Source organism: Eublepharis macularius, chromosome 10, assembly GCF_028583425.1.
Source record: "Eublepharis macularius isolate TG4126 chromosome 10, MPM_Emac_v1.0, whole genome shotgun sequence".
In the NCBI taxonomy this organism is placed as follows: domain Eukaryota; kingdom Metazoa; phylum Chordata; class Lepidosauria; order Squamata; family Eublepharidae; genus Eublepharis; species Eublepharis macularius.
This window is the reverse complement of record NC_072799.1, coordinates 29,531,123-29,543,590: the sequence shown is the minus strand read 5'-3', so window position 1 is coordinate 29,543,590 and position 12,468 is coordinate 29,531,123. Positions and strand designations below refer to the sequence as shown.

At 49.8% G+C, this 12,468-nt stretch overlaps 1 protein-coding gene across 1 annotated transcript; it reads left to right on the top strand.

Annotated features, from left to right (window-relative positions):
• The first annotated feature begins 494 nt into the window (after window positions 1–494).
• LOC129336489 (uncharacterized) lies at window positions 495–10,611 on the top strand. Its single transcript, XM_054989616.1, has 3 exons — window positions 495–704; window positions 6,802–7,033; window positions 7,748–10,611. The coding sequence occupies exons 1-3, from the start codon at window positions 495–497 to the stop codon at window positions 8,989–8,991; spliced, it is 1,686 nt and encodes a 561-aa protein (XP_054845591.1). The 3' UTR covers window positions 8,992–10,611.
• Window positions 10,612–12,468: the final 1,857 nt, after the last annotated feature.

Here is a 12,468-nt window from a genome sequence, read left to right as displayed (position 1 = left end):
GTATATTTTGGAGGGAGGAGGGTCTTTGTTAGATTTCTGAAAGAGAAATAAATGCACATTTCCTTTTAATGCCCTAAAAATGTTTTCTCTGAAGGAGACAAAGTTTGTGCACAGAAGACAGAAGTTGATTCTTATGCTGCTCTGCAAAATGGTTAACAGCCTCAGTTTAGAGTTTCAGAACGGTTTCTCATTAACACCCAAGCTTAGAGTATTTAAAAAGGCCCCTGCTCTTTCATGAGAGGTGTGACTCAAATAAGAGTAAATCAGGAGCAGGCAAACTTTTTGGCCTGGGTGCCAAAACCTCCTTCAGAGTCTTTGGCAGCACTCAGAAGTGCTGCCGAAGGGGCTAACCTCCAATTAGCTGCTGTGCTGGTCGGATTGGGGAGCCCTGATGTACAACAGCTTTAAATCCCATTTTGCGTATTAAGGGAAGAGAGAAGGGTGAGGGACCAGAGAGCACACAAGCATGAGAACAAGCTGCAGAGGTGTTCATCATGGACAAACATCCTGACAACCGGATGCAGCCACCGTCTATTTGTTTGGTTCTGAACCCGCTCAGTGTGTTTACAGACTGCCGAGAGTGGGATTCAGTCGGCTATGCTTTATATGATCATCACAATGGCCTGGATCCAAACCTCTCAGTCCCAAGTAGCACTGCCAGCTCTCTGGGGTCCTCATGGCTCAGCAGGGTTGTCAACCAACAGGTGAGGCCTGGAGATCTCCTGGAATTAAAACCAATCTTAAGACAACAGAGATCAGTTCACCTGGAGAAAAAGGCTGCTTTGAAAGGTGGACCCAATAACATTTTGCCTCTCTGAGCATCCTCCCCTCCCTGAAACTTGCCATCCCCAGGCTCAGCTCTCAAAATCTCTGGGAATTTTCCAACCCAGAGTTGGCAACTCTGTAGCTCAGCATGCCCCAGGAGTGCTTTAACATCCCAGTCCAGGCCTGCAGCAGACCCTACTTTGTTTTGCTGTAAGAGCTATCTATCTAGGATTTCATTTATAAAGGTCTTGCGTTTTCATCTTGCAGTTCTCTCCCCTTACATTTCTCTCCCATTCTTCAGTCATGATGGCTGAATTCTGACATCCCATCTAACCTGTTTTTAGACTTCTAGAGTACTTTTTTTCCATTTAATCCTTTCCCTCCAAACTGTGGATATGATCCAGTAGGAAATTTTCTCTCACGAGCACCGGTTAAGCCAAGAATGCTCATGCACAGTTTCTATATATTTCATTGGACTTTTCACAGAAGACATGGTGGGTAGAGTGAGTGCCATACTTTGGGTTTTTAAATTTCATTTTATAGGTCCCGTCTGATGCATTTTAAAAGTTGACAAAGGCAAAAATTGTTTGGATACTTTCAGATGTCATAGATATGCAACTTTGTTTAAGGAATAAAAAGACAAAGCCCCATTTTAAAAGATCATTTAAAAAATTCTTGATGTGAAAACTTTGAAAATTTCATTATGAAGGCTTCTTCATGAAAACACCATATTTAAACTACTACGAAAATGTTACTAGGTAAAAAAAATCAGCCCCACAAATCTGCCCTGAATCCAACTACCTTTTAGCAAAACTGGATTACTATAGGTTAATTTCATAACCTGCTTCTTTACAAAAAACGAGATCTCAAACTAGAGAAAAGTAATAAGGCTTAAATCCCATAGGGAGAAATGGGGTAAATTTTTAAAATCTCTAATCATAGCTATACTGCTCCCAAAAAGTATTCTCAAAATTTTTCTTTGCACTTTTCAATTTGGAAACTTCTGGTGCCTTCCAAGTGCTTGAATATCCACTGTTGGCACCACGCCAAAACATACGTTGTTATCCAAGCTGAGGAATTTTATCTTTTTAAAGCTGTTTTATGTTCTTCTTGTTGTTATGGTTTTATGGTATTGTTTTTCCTTGTGAAATGCCTCGATCAGGTCACTGGAGAGGTGGATATAAATTCCCTAAACAGATTGATAGATAAATAGATGCATCAATAGTTCTTCTCTGTGAAAATCCCTGATAAACTTCCACTGACATGCTGTATAGAAAGTCATTAGGATATCATAGTTGACATTATTTGCCAGACCTTTATCACTATATAGCATTTGTTTGTTACATTTTCACCTTATAGCATTTAATAGGCATGCAATTCTAATCAGTATTTGACAGCTGACAACTTGGATTCTGCTTCGACGGTTCTCATGCCCAAATGGTAATATTTTAAAATATTTCAAAAATAAAACATGCACTGTGAATATGCACTCCACCTTTAGTTGCAACGAACTTGAGCCCCTCTAAAATTTAAATTCAGCCCATTTGGTACAACTCAGGTCAGATTTAAATGTGAGGATGGCCAGACAGAAGAAGTTACTCACGCCATGCTGCACACACACAACATTTTGTTTAAACTCAACTGTCAGTAACTATAAGAGACTTTGTGTGTCTTCAGTGTTACTCAGATTTATTTATTAAAACATTTTACCCCGCCTTTCCTCATAGTTTAAGGGGGTTTACAGCAGGGGTCATTTCGTAGAAAAAGAGCTGGAGGAACTCATTAGTATAACTCATTAGCATAACTCATTAGCATATGCCATGCCCCTTACCATCACCGGAAGTGTGTTCTTAGCATAACTGATTTGCATATGCCACACCCCCTGACATCACCTATCCTGGCTGTTTTGTACCCAATCCTGGCCTTTCAGGGCCGAAATTGGGCCCCAAATAGCAAAAGGGGGCTGAAAATGGCAGAAAAGGGGCCCAAAATGGTCAGGATCAGGCTACTGATGAGCGGGAGAGTGATCCACCACCTGTCAGAGGCCCGATCCGGGCCGTTTCGGCCCCAATCCATGCTGAAATGGGCCCCAAATGGCCGAGTCAGGTGGGCGGGGCCACCTGACATGTGACCTCTTTGGGGAACTGCCAGAACTGTGTTCCTGTGTGTTCCCCCTTGAAATGAGCCCTGGTTTACAGTAAAAGATTAAAAACATTTACAGTTAAAATCAAAATAAAATAACAGTCCCCAAATCCTCCCCCCCCCATGTGCCTGTCATTCAACCCCCCTCAAAAGCCCTGGCAAACAGACAGGCCTTGCAGTGCCTCCTAAACATTTCTGAGGTGGGAGCTTCCTTCACCTCTTCAGGGAGCCCATTCCACAGAGTAGGGGCCACAATGGAAAAGGCTGGGACTCTGGTCGATGCAGACAGGCCACACTGACAGGTGGGCTCACTAGCAGATGGCTGCCTGAAGGCCACAACCATCTGCACAGGGACATATGGAAAGAGACAGTCCTTCAAATATGTGAACCCCAGATTGTGAAGGGCTTTAAAGGTCACTCGTAACCAGCACCTTGAATGAAACTTGGAAACAGACTGGCAACCAATGTGGTTGTTTTTAAATGGGCAATATATGTTCCCAGAGCCTGGCCCTTGACAATAGGTAGGCTGTCACATTCTAGACCACTTGTAGTTTCTGGGTTATTTTCAAGGGCAGCCCCACATAGAGCACATTGCAGTAATCCAACTGAGAGGATACAGAAGCATGGATCAACATGACCAGATAGGCTGAGTCTAGGTAATGAGACAGTTGGCAAACCAGATACAGCTGATAAAAGGTGCTCGCCACCATGAGAACCTGCTTTTCAAAGAGCAGGGCAGGGTCTATGGACACCCCTAAGCTCTTAAACTGCTCTGAAAAAGCCAACTTCACTCCATCCATGACAAGTGGATTTAATCCCTCTAGAATTTCAGCCTTCCTGACTAGTGATACCTCTGTCTTACCTGGATTCCGCTTCAGCTTGTTCTGCCTTAGCCACCTGATAACAGCCTTAAAGCACCAGTTCAGAACCAAGACAGGCATATCTACAGGCTTGGATAATGAAATACAGTGCTGGGTATCATCTCCAGGCAATTCATTTAGTAGCCTCAAATATCTGTCTGTCTGTCTGTCTGTCTCCCTCTCTCTCTGTATATATCTATAGCATGGGTGGGAGAGTAGAAGCCTATGGCACACTACAAGACAAATCCCATCCAGCTGTTTCTGCACTTCCAGGGGAGACTCTTTGTGTCCAGTCAGACAAGAGCAAAGCCACTAAAAGCTATGCCCTTAACACCGACTCCATAATCAAGCCAGTGGATGATAATGGAGTGGTCAACTATGTCAACGGCCACTGAAAGATCTAGTGGGATCAGGGCTTTTTTTCAGTGGGAACGCGGTGGAACGGAGTTCTGGAACCTCTTGAAAATGATCACATGGCTGGTGGCCCCGCCCCCTGATCTCCAGACAGAGGGAGGGGGGGGTTAGATTGCCCTCCATGCCGGCGGCGCGGAGGGCAATTTTAGCTCCCCTCTGTCTGGAGATCAGGAGGTGGGGCCACCAGCCATGTGACCATTTTCTCCGAGGGCAACCCACTGAGTTCCACCAACCCTTTTCCCAGAAAAAAAGCCCTGAGTGGCATCAACAGGGAAGATTGTTAAACGTTTCTTTTGTCCCACATCAGACACAACTTTCTTTGTGTCGGCTCTGAAGATAGCTACGTCACTCCAGAAATGGGAGAAATCAATCCCTTTAACACCTAATGCAATGAAGGTCTGATTTATGACTGTTTCCTTGGTGGTATTATAATAATAATAACTGACAGCAGAGTAGGACAGTTCTTGAGGCAATCCATACTGAAATCCTAAATAAGCAGATCAATATATGCAAGGCCTAAAAATGAGACCTACCGCAATGACAGGGAGTCAGATGAGCTCAGCTACACATGATGATGAGATTTCCATGAATGGAGTAACTCCGTTGGAGTTCCTAATGTTGTTTTAAATTTACTTCTCAGGTATGTGTGGTTTAATTCTAAGGAGGAGCACAGCATGAGGGAAGTGTGTGTGGGGTTAAACCTTCTCTTCTGCATCCATTTCCTGATCTAAAATGACCCCAGGAAGTTGCCGTGTGCCTTGCTGGGAACCATACAGGTATCGATAGTAGCTACAACAGGGCAAATAGTACCTCCCTGGGGCCATTTCATAATAATAGTAATAGTGTGCTTATATACCACTCTTCTAGACAGGTTAGTGCCCACTCAGAGCAGTGAACAAAGTCAGTATTGTTATTATTATCCCCGCAATACAGCTGGGGAGCTGGGGCTGAAAGGAGTCACTTACTCCAAGCCACCTGCTGAGCTCATGGCAGTAATGGGAGTCAAACTAGCAAAGTTCTTTTTTTTAAAAAAAAAAGATTTTATTGGTGAGTATACTTGTCAAATTTAATACATACATTCCTTCAATATCTAATTAACCCTATCCCCCACCCTTTTCCTCCCCCCTCCCTATCGACTTCCAACAGCTTTCCAACCCTTAACCCCTCTTTTTAACTTAATAAAGTCCTTTACTCTAAGCACATTCTAAATTTTTTTCCAGATATTCTATCATATATATCAAATATCCTATCAATATAGTATACTTCTATCAATTATACTATCAAATATTCTGTCAATATAATATACATCTATCGATTATACTATCAATATAGTATACATCCTATACCCCTCAATATAGCAGACCAGTATAATATAATATAATATAATATATAACAAAAATCTTAGTTTAAACATATTCTATTTCTTTTAAACATATATTCTATCAAATATACTACTGTCAATATAATATGTATTAAAACCCCTGCTGTGTGCCCTGCCACCAATGTGGCACAGCACACAACACCATATTACACAGTCATTATATAATATACAATCTGATCCACTAACATAATATAGTATATATAGTATATATAGTATACCCCATTAGTATATTTATTTGACTATACCCTTGTTCATATACTCTGAAAAAAAATTCCTCTAACCCTTATACTAGCTTAGATTATAGTTACATTTCCCCTATATGGTAAGATCCCCTCTCTCTCTCTTATCCTTATTTTTCTTTAAAAATTCTCAAACTGCCACAGTTCAAACTAGCAAAGTTCTGATGCACAGCCCAACTATTTAACTACTATGTTGAAGAGAACCTTCTGCAACTATCAAGATTTTAATCTGTCTCTCGGCACCTGCAAATTAAATTAAGAAAAATATCTGGAACATCATTCCTGTAACTCGTACTGTCAGCTGAACCCTCAGTTTGCAACAAACATAGTGTTAGACCAGGTTGACTTGGATTCAGATCCCTGCTGAACCTTGATAATAACAGCCACAGAGAATTTCCTTTGGGCAGAAAGAAGAGCCAATTTTGCTTATTCTCCCGTGCACTGCAGACTTCCAGCCTCCCAGGCTGTTCCCGTGGGGACGTTTGTGGGGAGGCATCCCTTGTCCTACAGCAGCAGCATTTCAGGGGGTATTTGGGGAGCAGAAGTAAGGAGGGAGAGGTGAGAAAGTCACGCTCCACAGACAGAAATCCCTTCTGTCCTTGGAAACTCTCCATGAGATCCAACCCATTAAGTCACAACCTAATCTACTTCACAAGGTTGTTGTGAGGCTAAAACAAGATAATCTCCATGTACACTCTCCTAAGCTCTTTGGAGGGAGGGTGAGATGCCAATGTGATCAGTATCAACGATATCGATAAATGTCATGTGCATCTATTCCCTTTTAAGTATGCCTTGGTGAGTTTAGTTTCTTCATGGACCTATGGTTCATACCAAATCGGCACCTCCCGGGGGCGTGTGCGCGCGCTTACCCGGGTGCCGTCCTTTGCCCTCGCGCCTGGAAAAAGCGGGCGGACCTCCCTGCATCCGGGGATATGGGGAGGCGTGGCCGGCAGTTTTGAGCCGGCCCCTGCCTCCTCTGTGGCGCAGTTGACTTTGCAAGCTCGTGGGAAAGGGAGCGTCCCTTGGCTTCCCCGGCTTGCAAGGAGCGGAGGCTAGGCCGTGCGGGCCTTTAAGCCCCGGGGGCACTGCCCGGGAGTTGGGAAGCACGTTCGGGTGCTTTCCCTTTGGAGCGGCTGTGCGGGTGGGCCCAGGAGCTTCAGCGGCGGCGTCTGGAGATCAGCGGCATCCCGGCCTCAGCGGCCTCTCCATCCGGCGGCTCCGGCCGCAGCAGGGTTTTTTCCCTGGGGCTTGCTTTCTCGGGGAGGGTGTTTTCAGCCCGTGCGCGCCACGCACGCCTGCCGTGCCTCTGCTGGGGCATTTGCTGTTGGGCCTCCCATTCAGACTCTCCCCCCCCCCTTATTTCTGGCCCTGGGTTCGGGGTTTTCTGCCTCGGTTTGGGTTGGCTCAGGGCGGCTTTGTGCGCCAGCTGGGTCAGTGTAGCCTCCCCCCCCATATTCCCCCCCTTCCCACCTTGCTAGGGGATTGCAATAACTGATACTTAGGCATCAGTGGCTATCCTATATATAGAGAGAGTGCGAGTACTGAGGGTGGGGAGCTGGAGTGGTGCTGGCTTGTTAACTTGCTTCAGGCTTGTTTGCCCCCCCCCCCTTCTTTCTGGTTTCTATCCGGAGGGTCCAGTTGGCGTGGGTGGTTTCTGCCCTTTGCTTCCTTCTTAGCCATGCCGCCCAAGAAGGGGGTGGGTGTGAGTAAAGGCAAGCAGCCTGCTAAACGCCCCGCTGCTGGGCGCGGGTTGCCTGCGTCCTCATCTGATGAGGATGAGGGGGAAGCTGCAAGGCAAGAAATTCTGGCCAAGTTGGCTGCTCTTGAGAGAAGTAAAGGGGCGGGCTATGGGCAGCCTGCTGCCTCTAGGGCGCAGAGGGCCTCTAAGCGGGTCTCCTCTGCCACTTTTCAGAGGGATGTCTTAAATCGTCTGTCCGCTCTTGAAGGTTCCGTGGAGGCGGCCGGTGCAGCGGAAGGTCGGTCTGGTGGCAGTGAACCTGGAGGGGCCGTGGAGCTGGAAGCACAGGCTACCACGGAGTCAGCGGAGGAGCCGCCTGTTGCGGTGGTAGTGGACCAACCGGAAGGGGATGGTAAGCCGCCTGCACCACACGCTTCTTACACTTGGCCTTGGGGTCCAGTCAGTGTTCCCGGGCCATCCAGCTGGATCCCTCCATCGCAGGGAGCTGGGTCTCAGGTTAACCCGGTAGGGGGCTTGCAGCCCTGGCCTGGTTACATGTACCAGGGGGCTCAGAGCGGCCCTGTCCCTTGGCAATTATGGGGCTCCCAGTCCCCGTCATTGCAGGTCGGGGCGGGGTCTCCAGCTCCCGGGGTGGCTCAGGCGGGTGTGTCGAGCCATGCTGTGGGCAACCATGCTTTTGGGCAGCCACAGTGGATGTGGCCCCCGGCCGCTGGTATTCCCTATTACCCTGCCTTGGGGGTTATGCCCTACAGGGCCATGCCGTTCGGAGATACTGCGTTGCCATTAGGTGACCACTTGACGCCCGCCACTAGGGACAAGATTTTGCGGGGCGAATTCGTGGACGTCTTTACCCTCCTTTTCCGTGAGCTGGAAAAGAAGGATAAGGAGGACATGGATGACCGTGATAAGGAACGGCTAAAACGGCGGAAAATTGACCGTACCTGGGCGAATTGGTTGCCGGGGATGTTAATTTATGCGGGGGTAATCGCGCGTGCCCAACCTCAGAGGGCTGCCCCTCTGTTCCAATACATTGATATAGTCTATCGGGCACATACGGAGTTCGTCGGGGCTGCTTGGATGCAGTACGACGAAGAGTTCCGTATGCGAGCTGCGGTAGATCCCACGCTACCCTGGGACCGCATTCACCAGCAGCTTTGGCTGCAGCTTATGGCACCTGCCAAGCCCAATCTGGGCGACAGGTCAGACAGCGGGCACTTGGTACAGCGTCTCTCCTCCCCTCCTGGCTCCCGCACCTCTGCGGGGCAGCCGGTTCAGCCCCGGCTGCTTTGCTGGGACTTTGCTTACCAGGGGGTGTGCGCCAGGAGGGGGTGTGGGTTTCGGCACGAGTGCCCCAGGTGCAAAGGCCCCCATGCCTTCTCAGCTTGTCCTCGCCCCCGTCCGCGAGGAGGTGGTTCTCGGCCCGGTGGCGGACAGTGGAAGCCTTCAGCTGAAAAGGGGTCCAACGCCCATAAAGCTGAGGGTCCTCCATAAGTTGTTGCAAGGATATCCGGATAAGGAATCCGCTCAGTTTTTGTTAGAGGGGTTTAGTTTTGGTTTTAGGATACCTTTTCAGGGCCCTCGGGCCCCCTTCATGTCATCCAACCTGCATTCGGTGGTTGGCATGGAGGAGGTGGTTAGGCAGAAAATTAGGAAGGAATGTGTTGAGGGGAGAGTGTTGGGCCCTTTCCATTCCCCTCCAGTCCCCAATTTGAGGGTCTCCCCATTGGGAGTAGTACCCAAGAAAGCTGCTGGGGAGTATCGCTTAATTCACCACCTGTCCTTTCCCAGAGGTGGGTCTGTTAATGATGCCATCCCCGAGCACTTGTGCTCGGTTCGGTATACGTCCTTTGACGAGGCGGTGGCTATGGTGAAGCGCAATGGTATTGGGGCGGAAATGGCGAAATGCGACATTAAGTCGGCCTTTCGTCTTTTACCTGTCCATCCATTGGATTTTGAGTTGCTAGGATTCTCCTTTGATGGCCAGTTCTACATGGACAGAGCCCTCCCTATGGGATGCTCAGTTTCCTGTTCGGCCTTTGAGAAATTTAGTACCTTTCTGGAGTGGGCATTGCGTCACAGGCAGTACTGCCGTGACTCCGCCCACTATTTGGATGATTTTATTTTTTGTGGACCACAGGGGTCCGGCCAATGCGAACGGTTGCTGGCTGGCTTCATAGCTTTGGCGGGGGAGCTGGGTGTTCCCCTAGCTCACGAAAAGACTGAAGGCCCCACCCAGGTTTTGAGTTACCTGGGTATCGAAATTGATACCGTTCAGCAGACTTTCCGTCTCCCAATGGCAAAGGTGGTTGAGCTTAGAGCACGCTTGGCGGCGCTCAAGGATAAAAGGAAGGCTTCCTTGCTCGAACTTCAGCAGTTGGTGGGCCACCTAAATTTTGCCTGCAAGGCGGTGGCGCCAGGGAGCCCTTTCTTGCGGCGGCTTTGTGACGCGATGGCCGGACTTCGGCTCCCACACCACAGGATCCGGCTGTCACATGGGATCAAGGATGACCTTAGGGTTTGGGAGGAGTTTCTTACCTCCTTTAATGGGGTCACCTTTTGGCGAGATGATCTGCTTCTTGAAGCGGAGCTGCGTGTGTCCTCAGATGCCGCTGGATCAGTGGGATTTGGGGTTTACTTTCGGGGGCACTGGTGCGCGGAGCCCTGGCCCGCCGCATGGCATGACGGCGATATTCTCAAGGATCTGACGTTTCTGGAATTTTTTCCAATTCTGGTTGCGGTATGGCTGTGGGGGGAAGAGCTGGCCAATCATGTAGTCCACTTTTGGTGTGACAACATGGCTGTGGTCCAGGTTATTAACTCATTGTCATCCCGGTCGCCCAGGGTCATGCGGCTGGTCAGGCCGTTTACGCTCAGGTGCCTTCGTTTGAACGTCTTGTTTCGGGCGAGGCACATTCCCGGTCTAGACAATGGGGTGGCGGACGCTCTGTCTCGCCGGCAGATGGAGAGGTTCCGTCAATTGGCCCCAGATGCCGACGCCTTGCCGGTCCGGATACCCTCGGAGCTGTGGATTCTTGGAGGGCCGAAGCACGCAGGGCCATCCGACTAGCCATCGCTCCTAGCACCAGAAGGTCGTATGATCGCGCGGTGCAACAGTTTGCCAGCTTCTGGCTGGAAGCTGGTTTGGAGCAACACTGGCCCATTCCGGCGGAACACCTGATGCAGTTCTGCGTGGAAAGGAAAAGGGCTGGCCTGGCGGTGAAGTCCATTCGTGGGCTTTTGGCTGCCCTGGCCTTCGTTAGTAAGGCTCGGGGTTTCCCGGAAGTTACGGGGGATTTTAGGGTACGGAAAATGTTGGAGGGGTGGTCTAGGGAGGTAGGATCTCGACCTGATACTAGGCAACCCATTTCCCCTGCTATCTTGAGAGGTTTGAGTATGGCGTGGGGCCCAATTTGCTCCTCAGAGTATGAGGCCATTCTTTTCCATGCGGCTTCCCTTACTGCCTTTTTTGGAGCTTTTAGAGTCGGGGAGCTTGTAGCTCAATCCCGGGATGACAGGTCTGGTAGAGCCCTTGGGGTTCGGGATGTGCAGTTTGATGGAGACGGGGTTTTCATCTGCCTTCGTCGTTCCAAGACTGACCAGCGCCGGAAAGGGGTAGTAGTCCAGCTGGGTACGTGTGCCGAGGAGGAGCTTTGCCCGGTAAGGGCTTTGCGAGCTTTTCTCAAAGTGCGGGGCCCGGAGGAGGGGCTTCTCTTTCGTCACTGTGATGGGACACCCCTTACGAGGTATCAGTTCTGGTCCATTACAGAGAGGGCGCTTGCCAGGCTCGGCCTGAAAGGTTTCAAGTTTTGCTCCCATTCATTTCGTATTGGGGCAGCCTCTACCGCTGCTGCTATGGGGTACCCCGAGGCGGCCATTCGCAGCGTGGGGCGGTGGCGCTCGGCGGCGTTCAAGGGATATGTACGTCCCCTTCTGCACCAATCGTAGCTTTGGCTAATTGTTCTTTTCTTCTTTAGGTGCTGTGGTTCGCCGAGGGAGGTGTCGGATCCTCATCTGCGGACACAGTATGATTTTTTGGGCAGCGCATCAGGCCAAGAGGACCCTGTGGGGGTCTCAGCTTGGCCTTAGTCGTTGGGCCCAGGTTGAGTGGCAGGGCCGTCGGGGCCTGCGTTGGCCGGGCCTGTTGCCGCTCCTGTTTGAGGGGCGGTGTTCCCCGCCGCCGGATTTCTTAGTTATCCACCTAGGTGGCAACGACTTGGGCTGGGTTAAGGGTAAGGCCCTTACTATGCAGGCACAGGCTGACTTAAAGTTCATTGCTAAGCAATGGCCTGGTGTCCTCATCATTTGGTCTGCCATCCTCCCACGCCGTATTTGGCGGGAGGCTTTGGATCACGACGCTGTTGAGCGCGCTAGGCGCAAGGCCAACAAAGCTATGTTCAAGGCATTGTGTGCAGGGCTGGGGATTTATTTGCCCCACCCTCGGATTCGTGACACGTATGCCAACCTCTACAGAGGTGACGGCATTCACCTGTCCGTCCAGGGTAATGAAATATTTCTGACCGATTTACGGCAAGGGTTGTTGCTTTCCCTGCAGGAGTTGTGGGGCGTCAGGGCCTAAGCAGAGGCTTGGCCCTGTCGGTGGCAGGTTAGTTGGGGTAGGCAGAGCGGGCCGGTGGGCACCCGGTGGCATTTCCCCATTGGTGGGGAATGGGGGCCTGTTACGGATCAGCGGCGGGCTTTACGGCTGCCAGCAGAGAGGGCAGGCTGCCCTGGGTCCCCCTGGAAAAGGCCTTCCCTCGGGCTTTACGGCTGGGGTGTATGGTGCTTTAAAGGGGGGAACCATTCGCCTGGCCGGCTGGGTTACAGCCATGCATGCATGGCTCGCACCTGGGGCAGGGGGTGCTCGCCCATGCAGTTCGAGGAGCAGGTCTGGTTGACCCCTCGCTCTAACTGTACCGCTAGTTACCCTTGCCGTTATTATGCTGTTAGGTTATTCAATTATAAATAAAT

Bases quoted from the DNA above. Each gene is read 5' to 3' on its own strand.
- LOC129336489 (XM_054989616.1), top strand. From the start codon at position 495: ATGGACAAACATCCTGACAACCGGATGCAGCCACCGTCTATTTGTTTG. The intron at 705-6,801 runs GTGAGGCCTGGA...TGACTTTGCAAG, and splicing joins GCAGGGTTGTCAACCAACAG to CTCGTGGGAAAGGGAGCGTC. The intron at 7,034-7,747 runs GTTTTTTCCCTG...CCGCTCTTGAAG, and splicing joins GCGGCTCCGGCCGCAGCAGG to GTTCCGTGGAGGCGGCCGGT.